The sequence below is a fragment of the Capra hircus genome, chromosome 11 (assembly GCF_001704415.2).
Source record: "Capra hircus breed San Clemente chromosome 11, ASM170441v1, whole genome shotgun sequence".
In the NCBI taxonomy this organism is placed as follows: Eukaryota; Metazoa; Chordata; class Mammalia; order Artiodactyla; family Bovidae; genus Capra; species Capra hircus.
Genome location: NC_030818.1, coordinates 72,100,131 through 72,112,936, shown reverse-complemented (window position 1 = coordinate 72,112,936; position 12,806 = coordinate 72,100,131). Strand labels below are relative to the sequence as shown.

Below are 12,806 nucleotides of genomic sequence, written 5' to 3'. Positions count from 1 at the left end.
GTGAGCAAGTAGGAGCTTGGTAACAGAGGGACTGGGAGTTCTAGCTCACGAGGAGAGGCCAGGAATAGCCCACGGATGAGGTGTGAGGGTGGCCCAGGGTGGCCACCATGGCCTCTAGGTTGGTGCCAGGTGCAGAAGTTCAGCCCAGACAAGAGATTTGTCCTCTGAGTGAGCACCACCCACACAAGGGGCTGCGGATGCTAAAGCCAGAGGGCAGAGGGAGGAGGGCTGGGGCAGAGGGAGGGTGGGGAGTGCAGCTGCAGGCGTGGGACTCAGGCTCTGGCAACCCTTGGCCCCTCCTCCTCCCCATGCTCCCCACCCAACTCTCTCTCATCTGTCCTGCCAACAGGACCCACTTTGAGGGAGCCTTTGAGATCAGGGCTGCATGTGTAGCCCCGGGCTCTGTTCCACGGGCACTTGGGAACTGCCCAGCACTCTTTGGAAGGTGTTGATCAGGTGCTTATGGGGATGGTCTAGGGGTTCAGAGCTGGGACAGGGAGGCCCAGGGAGCTCTCACAGTTGGGGAGGAAAAGTCTTTCAAGTATAAAAGAAATTCTCTAGGGAATTCCCTGTTTGGCCTAGTGGTTAGGACTTGGCGTTTTCACTACTGGGACCAGATTCCATTCTTGGTTGGGGAACTAAGCTCCAGCAAGCTGCATGGTGTGGCCAAAAAAAAAAAAAAAAAAAAAAAACAAAAACAAATCCCCTAAAAAACCATAAAAGGAACTCCCTAAGCAGTTCCCCACAGAGGTGGGGGAATCTGCCAGGAAGAGGGGCAGGGGTCTTCCCAGCATATCTTGACATCCTGCCAGTCCCTCCAGAATCTTCCAGCTGCCTGGGCTGCTACCACAGGCCACAGGGGGACGCTGCTCCCCCTTTTGTTTCAGACAGCGTGGCTCAAGGCAGCCAGGATGGGACCACATCTTAGGGAAGTGCTGGAAGGGGCAGCAGAGTCCCTGGAGGGAGGAGGATACCGCTTTATCACTCTGAGCTTGCTCTTGGCCACAGACAGGCTGCCCCCCTGCTCCCTGAGTCCTCAGCCCTTGCCCCTCATACAGGAAGGCTTGGTCCCGCCTGCAGCCAGCTGGTCCGGCTGCCCCCAGGTGAGCGGCTCTGTGAGGAGGGCAGGGCCAGCCCAGCTGCCCTGATCCCACCCCACCCCCCACATCCCCCTTGTGTCTCCGAAGCACGAGGCCCTTCAACCTACTGCCTCCCACTCTGGGTTTTCCTTCTAGTTCCTTGGCCTCTCTCGAACTCTCCTACAATTGCGCTCTGACCCTCCAGTCCACCTCCTATTCCTCTGGTTCTCCCTGTTCCTAGTCCCTCTGGGCCTCAAGAGGGGCCCTCTCCCCTCTCCTCCCCTGGTATTATTAACCAGCCGTGTAAAGAGCTGCCAGGGCTGGGCTGACGGATGGGCCCTCCTCTGCTTTGCTCTTCCTCAAGCCTCCCCTTGGTCCCCTCCCCTCCCCGGCCCTTTCTCCTCACCTCTTCCTCCACCAGTCATTTTTATCATCAAGGAAGGACACTGAGAGGAACAGGCCTGCTGGGTAAGCGAGTGGAGAGGTGGGTTGGGGAGATAATAGGGAGGACAGGCAGCTCCTGCAGATAAGGATTTCCTGGACTCCCTCAGGAGTGCCCTGCGAATGGGCAAACACTCCTGATTCTTCTGTCCTTCCCTGTCCCCGACAGAGCAACGCCTGGAGGAGGGGGGTGGAAAGGCAGGGCGGTGTGGAAAAGGGCTGGGGACTTGGTGCAGCCAGCACTGAATTTGACTCAACTCTGACAGTGACTAGCTGCATGGGCAGGGTTAGCCTCAGTTTCTTCATCTATAAAGCACAGATCACACTTTCTGCCTCGCAGTGCCTGGCGCCAAGTATAAGCTCAGTAAATGTGGGGCTCCTGTCCCCGCTGTCAGGGTGCCAGGTCACCCTTTGCCCTGAAATCCCTCCCCTGATTCTCAGGATTCCACACAAAAGGTAACCTTTTCCTCCACGCCGTCTTAATACCAGGCACACTCACACACACAACGTCACATCACCCCTCTTTTAGTAATTAGGAAAGCTGGAATGCAGCGGGGTTACCAGTGACCAGAGTATGAGCAGAAGGCCAGGGCAGAACCAAGGGGTCTGAGCACAGAGTGCCAGGATGGGCGAGCCAGCGGCAGCAGGTTGCTGGGAGGGAGTGGGCAAGAGTTTTGCTGAGAAACTCAACTAGGTGAGAGCTTCCAAGGGCCTGGATGGGAGCGAGTGAGAGCCCAAGCTCTGCAACTGCCCCGGTCACTTGCTGGGTGACCTTGCCGAAGTCCCTTTCCCTCTCTGAGCCTCCGTTTTCTCTTCCTCCATTTTGCAGGAGTGGATGGGTTGGGGGCTGAGATGGATCGCTTGCTGTGTGAGGTCTGTCCCCTCCCCTGCAAGCGGACACAGCCTGGTACATATAGGGCAGGGCTGCCGTTTAAGGCTGTTCCTAGTGTGAAAATCTAGTCCTCGTTTTCTCCGCTCTTCATTTCCTCCCTCTCCCCCACCCCCATCCTGTCACTTGGGGCCTATAATCAATGAGTCGTAAAATGAGAAAGTATCAGGAACTAGCAAAGCATAGACTGCAGCTGGGGCAGCCTCGGCGCCGAGTGTGATGGACTGCCAGCTCATCCTCCCATGCTCGGCTCAGGCCAGCCGACCAGCAGCGAACAATTCACCCAGCCTGGTCCCAGGCCCCCAGCTGGAGAGCAGAGTGAGGAGGCCTGTCTTCAATGGGTCCAAAGGCCACACCTTAAAATGAGTGATGAAATCTCTGTGGAAATCTCTGACTTGGAAAGATGCACCCAGATGGAGAGCTGCATCACAGAAGCAGGTTACATGTTCTCACTGTAAAGTGATCCTTTTATGTTCTTGTAGAAGATGAGAAAATGTAAGCAGGCTCCAAACTCCATTCTCTCTGGGAGTAAGATTTTAGGGGAAGCATTCACTTTATACATTTTCCTGTGATAGGTTTTGATTTTGGACTGGGTCACATGGATTGTGGGGCCTTAGTTCCCCAGCCAGGAATGGAACCGGTGCACTCTGCAGTGGACATGCAGAGTCCTAACCACTGGACCGTCAGAGAAGTCCCTCTTTTGATAGGTTTTTAAAGCAAACATGCATTGCTTTCCTGATTGTGAAAAATCAAGATAACTTAAAGATATTTCCATTGTGGGGGAGAAGCCTTGGAGAAATATGCATGGGCTAATGAAATTGCTCCAGGTCTCTGCTGCAGGTTGGAATTTATATCATCCTAGGATGGGAAGGCTAGTAGACTCTTGCACTAGATCCAAAATCAAAGTACAAAGTTTGATTTTTTTTTTTTAAGAGAAAATGAACAATCCCTTAATGAGACTGGCTTTTAAGGTCAAATCTGTCAAAATAATCGATTCTTAGGACAAAGGGAGGGTAATGATGAATGAGGTCCTTGGGGCCCCCAGCTTAAACCTGGACTTGAGTTGGTTGCTGGGAGTCAGAGTTGGGGCAGCCAGGACTGGGGGCTGCTCCCCAGCACCTCCCACAGCTTGAGCACACAGCCAGGTCAGCACTGTGGTCCAATCACTCCCCCACACGGCCACAGCTTCCGGCCCACCAGCCACCCGTCAGAATGACTCTCTGGGATCTCCTGGCCCCTCGCCATCTGGCTTTCTCCTACAACCAAGCCCAGAATGTGTGGGTGTCCCCCTGTGTCAAGGACCCAGATTCCATGCTGCCAAGAAGGGGAAGGTAGTAAAGAGACTGGCGGGTTTCGGCCTACATGACATTGCAACAGATCTTTGAAGGTGGAGGGGCTGGGAAGGAGGCAGGGGGGCCGTGCAAGGTCACTCTGGCCGAGGGATTCCCTCAGTTCCCAGATGACCGATTCTACGTCCCCCTCCCGAGGAGCTGGCACAGGGCTGAGAGGTGCAGTTGACACAAGTTTATTGGTGGAGCTTCGGCGGAGTCTCCCTCTCTCTGGGACAGCCGAGGGCACAGCACCAACGGAAGGATGGACAGACAGAATCCCACACGGACACACAGATGGTGCAGACTCATAAAGATCACAGCACAGCCACGCAAGGCACAGAGACACACAGGCCACAGCACCAAGAAACACACACAGACACAGAACCACAGGGCTAGAACACACGGACAAAGTGCGGGCTTTGGGGCTCCTGCATAGACAGAGCGAGGGCCACATGGGGAGGGGGCCCCTGCTGACCTCCCCCAGGCATAGGCACACGGACAGCACACAGACAGGCAGATACCCGCAGCCAGCCAGGCTGCCACGCAGACAAATGAACTGCACAGAAAGGACACTGGGGATTCCCCAGACCACGGGGAGCGGGGACCACAGGACTTCTACCCACCCCACAACCACCGCACTGATTTCCCTGCTCAGCCTGACTCTGGCCCACTCCCCGACACACACACTTTGGTCTTGCCCACTGGGGCTGGAGGGGACAGGTGGAAGCGGGGGAGAGGGGAAGGGTGCGGGCCCAGTTCCGTCCCTTCTCTGTGAGCAGGGAGGCAGGAGAGTCCAGGGCAGAGCCTGGGCCTGGCAGTGGGGTGAGGCTGGGGCCGGGGCTCAGGCTTGGGGGGGCTCCTGGCAGCGCAGGCACTGGGCCATCTCGGGCTGGTATTGCTCGACCTGCAGGGTGCAGCTGGAGAATCCAAACCGGGAGTGGAGCCGGGATGTAGCTTCAGCTAGGACAGCTTCAGGGTCGGCCGTGGAGTCTGCGGGGGAGTGATAAGAAGCAGCGAGCTCCCTGGGGAGTGGGGAGCCAGGCCAGGGTCCAGATAAGGATGGGTGAAGGGGAACCCAGGGGTTTTGCATGGCATGAAAGCCAGGATTGAATGGGAGCTTTATTTTCTCTCTCTGTTGTACGAACCGTGTACAACTGTTCAAAGAAAAGGTTGGGGAGACTCATCCCTAACTGACTAGCCTAACACGCTAAACTGTTGTTATTTTGCTATTTGCTTCTTTGGATGTCAGTGTACAGCTGTGTATTTCAGCAGCCACACCGCCCGATTTTCCACAACGATCCAGATGTCAAATATTCTGTTCCCATTGTCCCTCTAGAGTTACCATCAAATATCCTACAGAGTATAATATTTTTGGCATCCAAATTGCAAGTCTCTGATTGCTTCTTGCATCTGGAAGAAACTCAAAAATCCTTTGTCAGCTTGTGAGTCACCCTATATATTTTAAATAGTTGAATCATAATGTGGCTATAATTTTATATTCAGCTTTCTCTCTTAGCATTATACCATAAACATTTTTCCTAGTTGCCATACAGTCTTCATAATCATCATTTTTAAAAGTTACGTGGAGTGAGAAGCCACAATTTACCTCGCTGTGCCCCATCACTTAGACCTGTGGGTACCAGTGATCTTTTAAAGGATTACTGATGCCCTGTACTACTTTAAAGAGGGTGAAATCTCCCCCGGAACACCCTGTCCAGGGCTCCAACATGCATGAGAGAGAGAGAGAGATACAAAAACAGAGCTAGAGGTCGAGAAAGCCAGAGAGATAGGAACAGTCCCAATAATTCAGACCAGCTTCCTGTGTTTGGAGGGTGGGCGGGGAAAGGAGAAATGTTTCTGGGAAGTAACTGGCTGGGGCTAGCGTGGACTCACCAATGGCCAGGTGTGCAGAGGCAACGTAGTGCGTGAACGTCAGGGACCACAGGTGCAGCTCATGGGTTGCCCGGACTCCCGGCACTGACAACAAGGTGTCCCGCACGGGTTCAAAGCCCACACTTCGGGGGGTCCCTGCAAGTAGCACCCACCACGTCTTACTGCCAAAGCTGCTCCTGCCCGGAGGTCAGGACCCCACCTCCCCTATCCTGTACCACTCACCCTGATCCCCACAGTTCACCTCATCCCTGAATCCTCCTTCCAGCAATAAGCCTTCTCCCCACACACTCTTCAGAGGAAAGAGGGGTGCCTAGTCCTGGGGGGTCAGGGAGGGCCGGTGCAGGGGATGTAGGAAAGCAGCAGCATCAGACTCACCTTCCATGAGGACACGGAGAACATCTCGCAGGGTGGGAGCTGTGGATCCAAGGGCACAGATGGAGAAGAGGAAGGTGCTGATGGGGTCAGCTGCTTTGTACTGAGGCTGCACAGAAAGAAAGCCCTAAGAGCCTGGGAATTGGGAACTTTTCAGGGGAAGATCTAGGGGCACCCTGGACAAACAGGACCTGAGAGGGGAAAGGGACCATAACCCTGGGCCAGGGATCCTATGGAGCAGGGAGGTGGAGTAGGGTTGGGATGGGGACCCAGGGAAGGCAGGGCTGGGATGTAGAGAGGCGAGGGGAAGACTGGGCAGGCTTGCACACATGGTACCTTGAAGTAGATGAGGATGGAGGCAATCAGCACCCCAAGGCTCTGCAGGAGGTCTCCCAGCACGTGCACAAAGGCCGCCCGGACACTGGTGTTCCCCAGGGGCAAGGGCTCCCCGGACCCCTCCTCCAGCGGTGCATACTCTGGCCCCCTAGACCCGTGGCTGTGGGGGGGCCCAGCCTGGTGCAGCACAAAAGCCATTCTGAAGGGGAAGCAGAGCAGCTCAGCCCAGGTGGCCTGCTCCCAGCCTCCTTCACCCACTTCCATGTCCCCTCCTCTCACCTCCCAGGAGCCCTTTCTCTACCTGTTTTCTCCCTATTTTCCCAGTCCTCAGAAGAAAGCAATACTGTCCAAGAGAGACAAACAGAGCCGCCTGGGGGGAGGAATACTTGGTACTAGAGATGTAGATTCAGATCTTGGCCCTACTACCGAAATAGCTACATGCCCTGCGCAGGCAAGGCCCCTTGTCACTTCTCGTTATTTGTTTTGGCCACACTGCGCAGTTTGCAGAATCTCAACACCCCGGACGGGTATCAAATCCCAGGCTCTCATCCATGAGAGCTGGAATCCTAACCACTCGACCATCTCTCATTAACTGAATGCTTTAAATGGGACAACATTGATGATAGTCCCCAGCAGAGGGGCCAGCACCCAGCAGGCCTTTAACCAAGGTCTGTTGACCCTGAATTTTAGGTCTCCACCCCAGCCCCTTCTCAGACATCCCCAGGGCAGCAAGGCGAGAATTGTGTGCATGTGCTGTGGGTCTGCTGGGCAGATAGCCTGCTCTCCCAGCCTGCAGGAGGACCCCTCACCCCCCCTCCAACATGGTGCCTGCTCCATACTAGAACGTACAGCAGATTGGCACAGACTGCAATGCTGGCGGTCAGCAGCATGGCACCCCCCTCGATGTGGTAGTCGCTGTGCAGCAGGCGGATGAAGGCCAGGTACAGGAGGATGCCAGTGACCATCCAGAGGGAGACCACAGAGGCCAGAGCCCCCAGAGTTTCTGCGGGGGGAGACAAGCTGTCAGAGAGTGGCCCAGGTCCCTGAGAGGTACCTTCTGGCCAGGTCGAAGGGTTCTCAGGCCATGCAGGCACCTTACCTGAGCGGTGCCAGCCAAAGGTCATGGTGCGGGTGGCTGGACGAGTAGAGAGCCAGAGGGAGAAGAGGCTGCCCATCATGCTGCCCACGTCCGCCAACAGGTGGGCCGCGTCAGTCATAATGGCCAGGCTGTGCGCCAAGTACCCACCTGCAAGGGTGAAGTGACGTATCATCTGGTTCCATTAAGCAAATATCATGCTGTGCGTGTGGAGGCATGGAAAAGAGATCGGGAGGGACATATACCAAAATGTGAATGGTGGTTTTTCTCTGGTGATGGGATCACACATCTTCTTTTCACTCATTCGTGTTTTCTAGTTTTTCTACAGTAACAGATTCTTTTAAAACATTCAGCTGCACCAGGTCTTAGTGGCAGCACGCAGGATCTTCCATCTTTGTTGTGGCATGCGGGATCTTTAGCTGCAACATGTGGGCTCTGGTTCCCTGACAGGGATTGAACCCAGGCCCCCTGCACTGGGAGCGTGGAGTCTTAGCCACTGGACCACCAGGGAAGTCCCAACAATAACATGTTTTAATAAGAAATAGGGCTTTTAAAGGACCAGTTTGTACTGATAAGCCAGTCCTGAGTCCCCCTGGTACTGCCTGTCCCTCACCCTCTCCTACTTCCTGAGTCCTGGACACCCAGCTCCCCCATCCCAGCCAACCCCATCTTGTCTGCATGTCTACTCAGGAACTTAGGCATCCTGAGGATGGAGTTGGAGGAGCTGCTCTCTTACTTACCAACCACCTCCCCAGCCATGAAGACGCAGCACACAGCACAGGCGGTGCACAGCTGCCTCTGCGCCTGCATCCTCTCCGGGGTGAGACCCGGCTGAGGCAGGGGCTCCCGGTGGCAGTGGTGGAAGGACATCTCCATGGGTTTGGGCTCCTCAGGGAGGGGCTCGGGGGCCTCTGTGAAGAGACTGAGGCAAGCAACACAGTTCAATCTGGGGCCTGGCTCAAGGGCTCGCCTGCTCCTTCCTCACTCCCAGGTCCTGGGTCCCCTAGATTAGCTTCACCAGATGTCCCATCTCTCTCTCCTTTTCCGAGTCCTGGTCAAAACCAGGAGCCTTGTACACAGAGGGCCACAGGAGAAATGGGGGCTGAATGGACAACTGAGATCGCAGCCTCCCTTTTCCTTTCATATAGAGAGCTGCAGAGTCTCACAGCACAGAGGAAAGCACCTGAGAGATGAGCTACTCTACCGCTTACTAAGGAATTAGACGTATAAGGCTCAGAGAGGGAGGGCACTTATGGGGCAACACAGCTGGTTAGTGGTCGAGCTGAGATTCGACTCCAACCAAATCAAATCATTATGATAGGCATCACAAGGAATACAAATGAACTGGGTATCCTTTCTAATCTCTGGGAGGCTTTGGTGAACAAGACAAATGTCTACCTAAGTACGGTGAGATGTTTTAGAAGGTAGCTGTTTGACTAAGGTCCATCTAGTCAAGGCTATGGTTTTTCCAGTAGTCATGTATGGATGTGAGAGTTGGACTGTGAAGAAGGCTGAGTGCCGAAGAATTTATGCTTTTGAACTATGGTGCTGGAGAAGACTCTTGAGAGTCCTCTGGACTGCAAGGAGATCCAACCAGTCCATTCTGAAGGAGATCAGCCCTGGGATTTCTTTGGAAGGAATGATGCTAAAGCGGAAACTCCAGTACTTTGGCCACCTCATGCGAAGAGTTGACTCACTGGAAAAGACGTTGATGCTGGGAGGGACTGGGGGCAGAAGGAGAAGGGGACAACAGAGGATGAGATGGCTGGACGGCATCACTGACTCGATGGACGTGAATCTGAGTGAACTCCGGAGTTGGTGATGGACAGGGAGGCCTGGCGTACTGCGATTCATGGGGTTGCAAAGAGTCAGACACGACTGAGTGACTAAACTAACTAAACTATTGCCTTAGAGCAGTGAAAACAAAGTGCTATCAGGGCTCAGACAGAGGGATACACTGACTCTAATGAGGACACCAGGGAAGGCCTGAAGGAGGCCCCTGAGAAGGGCCTGGGCAGATAGAGAGGCTTTTGATAAAGAGGAGGTGCACGTGCCAGCGAAGGCAGTATGATGGGGAAGTGGTGTGAAAGTGCCGGGTGGGGCTCAGACCTGGCCTCCTTCCTGGACCTACCTCCAGGTGCCTCCATTCCCGGTCCTTCCACTTCCCTCTCTAGACATGCAGCTGAATGTGGCCCTTTAAGAGAGGAGTAGAATGTGGGGACCCAAAAAGTCTGAAGCTCTTGGCATGGAGAATTACTGGCCGGATTCCAGAGCTGGGTTGTCATGGGGAGAAGACAGTGCAGACTGCTGTGGCTGGGGTGGCAGCAGCAAGAGCGCTGGGTCGGGAGTCTGCCACGCGTTAGTGGGACCAGTGGGACCATAAGCACCCAGCAGAGGCCACCTTAACTGCACAGGACTATAAGCCTCCCTAGACCAGTGAATGGGTCTGGGGGGCCCTCACCTCTAGCATCACCTGGGGATTCGAGAGGCTGAGCTCAGACCACTCTGAGCTCCACTCTGGCCTAATTCTCGTCCCTGATACCACCCAACCTAAAGTCGGGGGAGTGGGTGTGGTGGGGGGAGATAGAACCTTCCACAGCATAAAGGACCTAAGTAGAAAAATACAGTCCTGGGAATTCTATGGAGGTGTGACAAGAAAAACCTTCAGAGAAGATGAAGGCTCCAGATGATAGAAAGGCAATCCCAGTAGTAAAGTGGGGAGGGGTGCCTGGGGGTCTTCTGGTTGAGGAAAGCTCTGCCAATAGGTGAATTTAGGTGGGAGGGAGGAGAGGGCACATTTAGTGCTCCTAGGGAAAACTGGCAGGTAGATTAATTTCTTGGAATCCCCTTCTAAGACTTAGAATCTAGATGGGTATGATACAGGTGTGTTTCCAGAGGAGACAGGAGATGAGGGTGGCTTTGAAATCTGTCCTTATTCTTCAACAAGATATACCAGGCAGTGTACATGTACTGAAGCTCAGGCTGGTGGGAGACATGTGTCACAAATGACTTCCTATGCAAGGAGAAGCTGGGGCAGGAAGGGTTATGAACAAAGGACTTCAGATCACAGGGGAAGGAGTGACCAACTCTAATGGGAATAAGGAGAACCTCACAGAGGTAAACAAAGGGGCTCCAGACATGTGGAGTGACAATGACAAGATATGCAGCTTGGAGCGTAAGTGTGAGGAACCAAGGGAAGGACCGAGGAGGAAAGTGATGGGCTCAAAGGAGCATAAAGGGAGATGCGCTGATTGATTTGATCTTTTCTGAGCTGTGAGATGAATGACCTTGCTGATGCACTAGTCTGGGAGGAGGAGAGGAGGAAGAGAGGAGAGGAGATGGAGTGATCCAGAGCAGACAAGGCTGGAGGCTCCCTGCGCAGAATTTTAGAGGAGGGGAAGGCAGGTAGGGAAGAACCTCTTTCAGAAAATACTGCAGGATTTGGTGACTAATGGTCATATGAGAATGAGGCGAAACTGGGAGTCAGAGATGCAGGTCTGAAGAACAAACAGAGGGTAAGCAGCTTTGGGGCAGTGGTCCTGGCCTGGGGAAGACACAGCGCAGCCAGGCATCAAGGTAGTCAGCCATCAACAGGCTGCTTCCTTTTGTTAGGCATTAACTGGGCACTAAAGAAGCCTCATTGTTGGTGTGTGGGTGTAGTGGGGCTACCTGCTGTTTAGAGAGAAGGAAAGACAATTCTCTCTCCCTGGCCCTCTGAAACCCCGGACAAACAACAAATAATATTGAGTTGGGTAGAGGGGACAGGTAGAGAGGAGAGACTGTCTTGAAGCAGAGTCAAAAGGGATGTGAAGACATGCTAGGGCCAAGGCTGGAGCCCCCACAACTGCGGTCCTGGGTGGGAGGAATTCAGGGGGGGCTTCCCTCCCTTCTGTTCATCCACTCGCCCACCCATCCAGGTTTACGGCCTCCACCCAGAAGAAGGAGCGAGAAATACACAGAGGCACCGCAGCAGAGACAAAGGGACAGGGGTTGGGAGGGAAAAGGAGAGATGGGGAAAGAGAAAAAGCCAGAGAGTCTGTCAAATTCCCGAGATAAACGGACGGTGGGCCAACAGACAAAAAGGCCGGCGGAGGTGACCAGGGAAGGCCCGGCGCGGCCGCTCTGAGGGACAAGGCGGACGGAGCCGGCGGGACGCGGAGGCGGTTCTCCGACCGCCCCCGGCCCGCTGTCCCGACTGCTCGGCGCGCCTCATTTCACACCTCGCCGCCCCCGGCCCCGTCTGTGCGGAGCCGGGAATACCCCCGCCGCCCAGACCGCACCTGCTCCTTCCTACCGCCCCCTCGCTTCCCCGCGGTCGCCCGCCCCCCAGGAGCCGACAAGACCCGCTGCGGAGCCCGGGCCCATCCTCGGCCCGGGTGTCCGCAGCTGGAGGCGGCTCCCCGAACCCCGGCGCTCGGAGGGTAGGGCCGGGGGCCTGCAGAAGGGACTCCGAGGGGCTCCCACGGCAGGGCCCCCGGAGCAGTGGGTACATCGGGGTTCCTGGAGCGGACTCCGGCCCGACGGAGGGGCAGTCGCTCGCGGGGAAGGTCGAGGGGCTTGGGGGGACGGGCCTGGGAGCAGTTTCTCGGGACCGGGAGGAGGGTGGCTGAGAGGAGCCAGAGCGGGGTGTCCACCTGCAGGGGCCGGGGCTGGCTGCGCGAGCTGGGGGCGTCTGCGCGGCCAGAGAGGAAAAGCCCGGCCGCCACGAAGCCAAGGGGGTCGCGGTGCTCTGGGAAGGCCAGCCGGCCGAGAGAGACAACGAAATAGACGGAAAGCAAAAGGGTAGCGCCCCTCCTCGGCCGAGGGCCGACCCAGATCTGTCCTACCTCTTCAAACGCAGGCCGCCACCAGCGCCGCCGCGGTCTCGGGGGCCCACCAGGCGAGTGGTCTCCGAGCCCCCCGTAGTGGAAGCCGGCTCCATTTCTCCGCGGCCCCCGACCGTCTAGGCCCCACCGAGGGAGGGAGAGGCGTGGCGGGCCCCGCGCCAAGTCCGAGCGGCGGGCCGACCCCCAGAGTCCCCGCAGGGACGCGGGGCCACCAGAGTGAAGGCAACTGCGGCGGCTGAGGCGCTGGGAGTCCGAACTGCGGCTCCCGCGGCTGCCGGAGCCCCGCCCCGCGTGGGGCGAGCTCCCCAAGCCCCGCCTCCAGGCTCCCCAGCCTCTCCCCACCACGCCTAAAACCCGCCTCCGGGGCCCTGTCCCCATAGACATGGCTCTATTTCCCGGCGCCAGAGCCAGGTGGGGCGGTGGGAGCTCTCTGAGCCCCTAACCTGTTCTAGAGAATGCTAATCTCCATAGCCCCGCCCCCAGGCTGACTAGTCCCGCCCATGGCTCCGCCCACCAGCCCTAAGCGGAGCTCCTCAAGCTTGG

General features: G+C 56.1%; 1 protein-coding gene across 1 annotated transcript; it reads right to left on the bottom strand.

Moving 5' to 3' along the window:
- Positions 3,912-12,557, bottom strand: SLC30A3 (solute carrier family 30 member 3). Its single transcript, XM_018055513.1, has 8 exons — positions 12,264-12,557; positions 8,178-8,359; positions 7,441-7,587; positions 7,191-7,344; positions 6,342-6,540; positions 6,009-6,114; positions 5,634-5,768; positions 3,912-4,730 (listed from the first exon to the last, which is right to left on the bottom strand). Exons 1-8 carry the CDS (start codon positions 12,356-12,358, stop codon positions 4,582-4,584), a joined length of 1,167 nt encoding a protein of 388 aa, XP_017911002.1. The 5' UTR covers positions 12,359-12,557; the 3' UTR covers positions 3,912-4,581.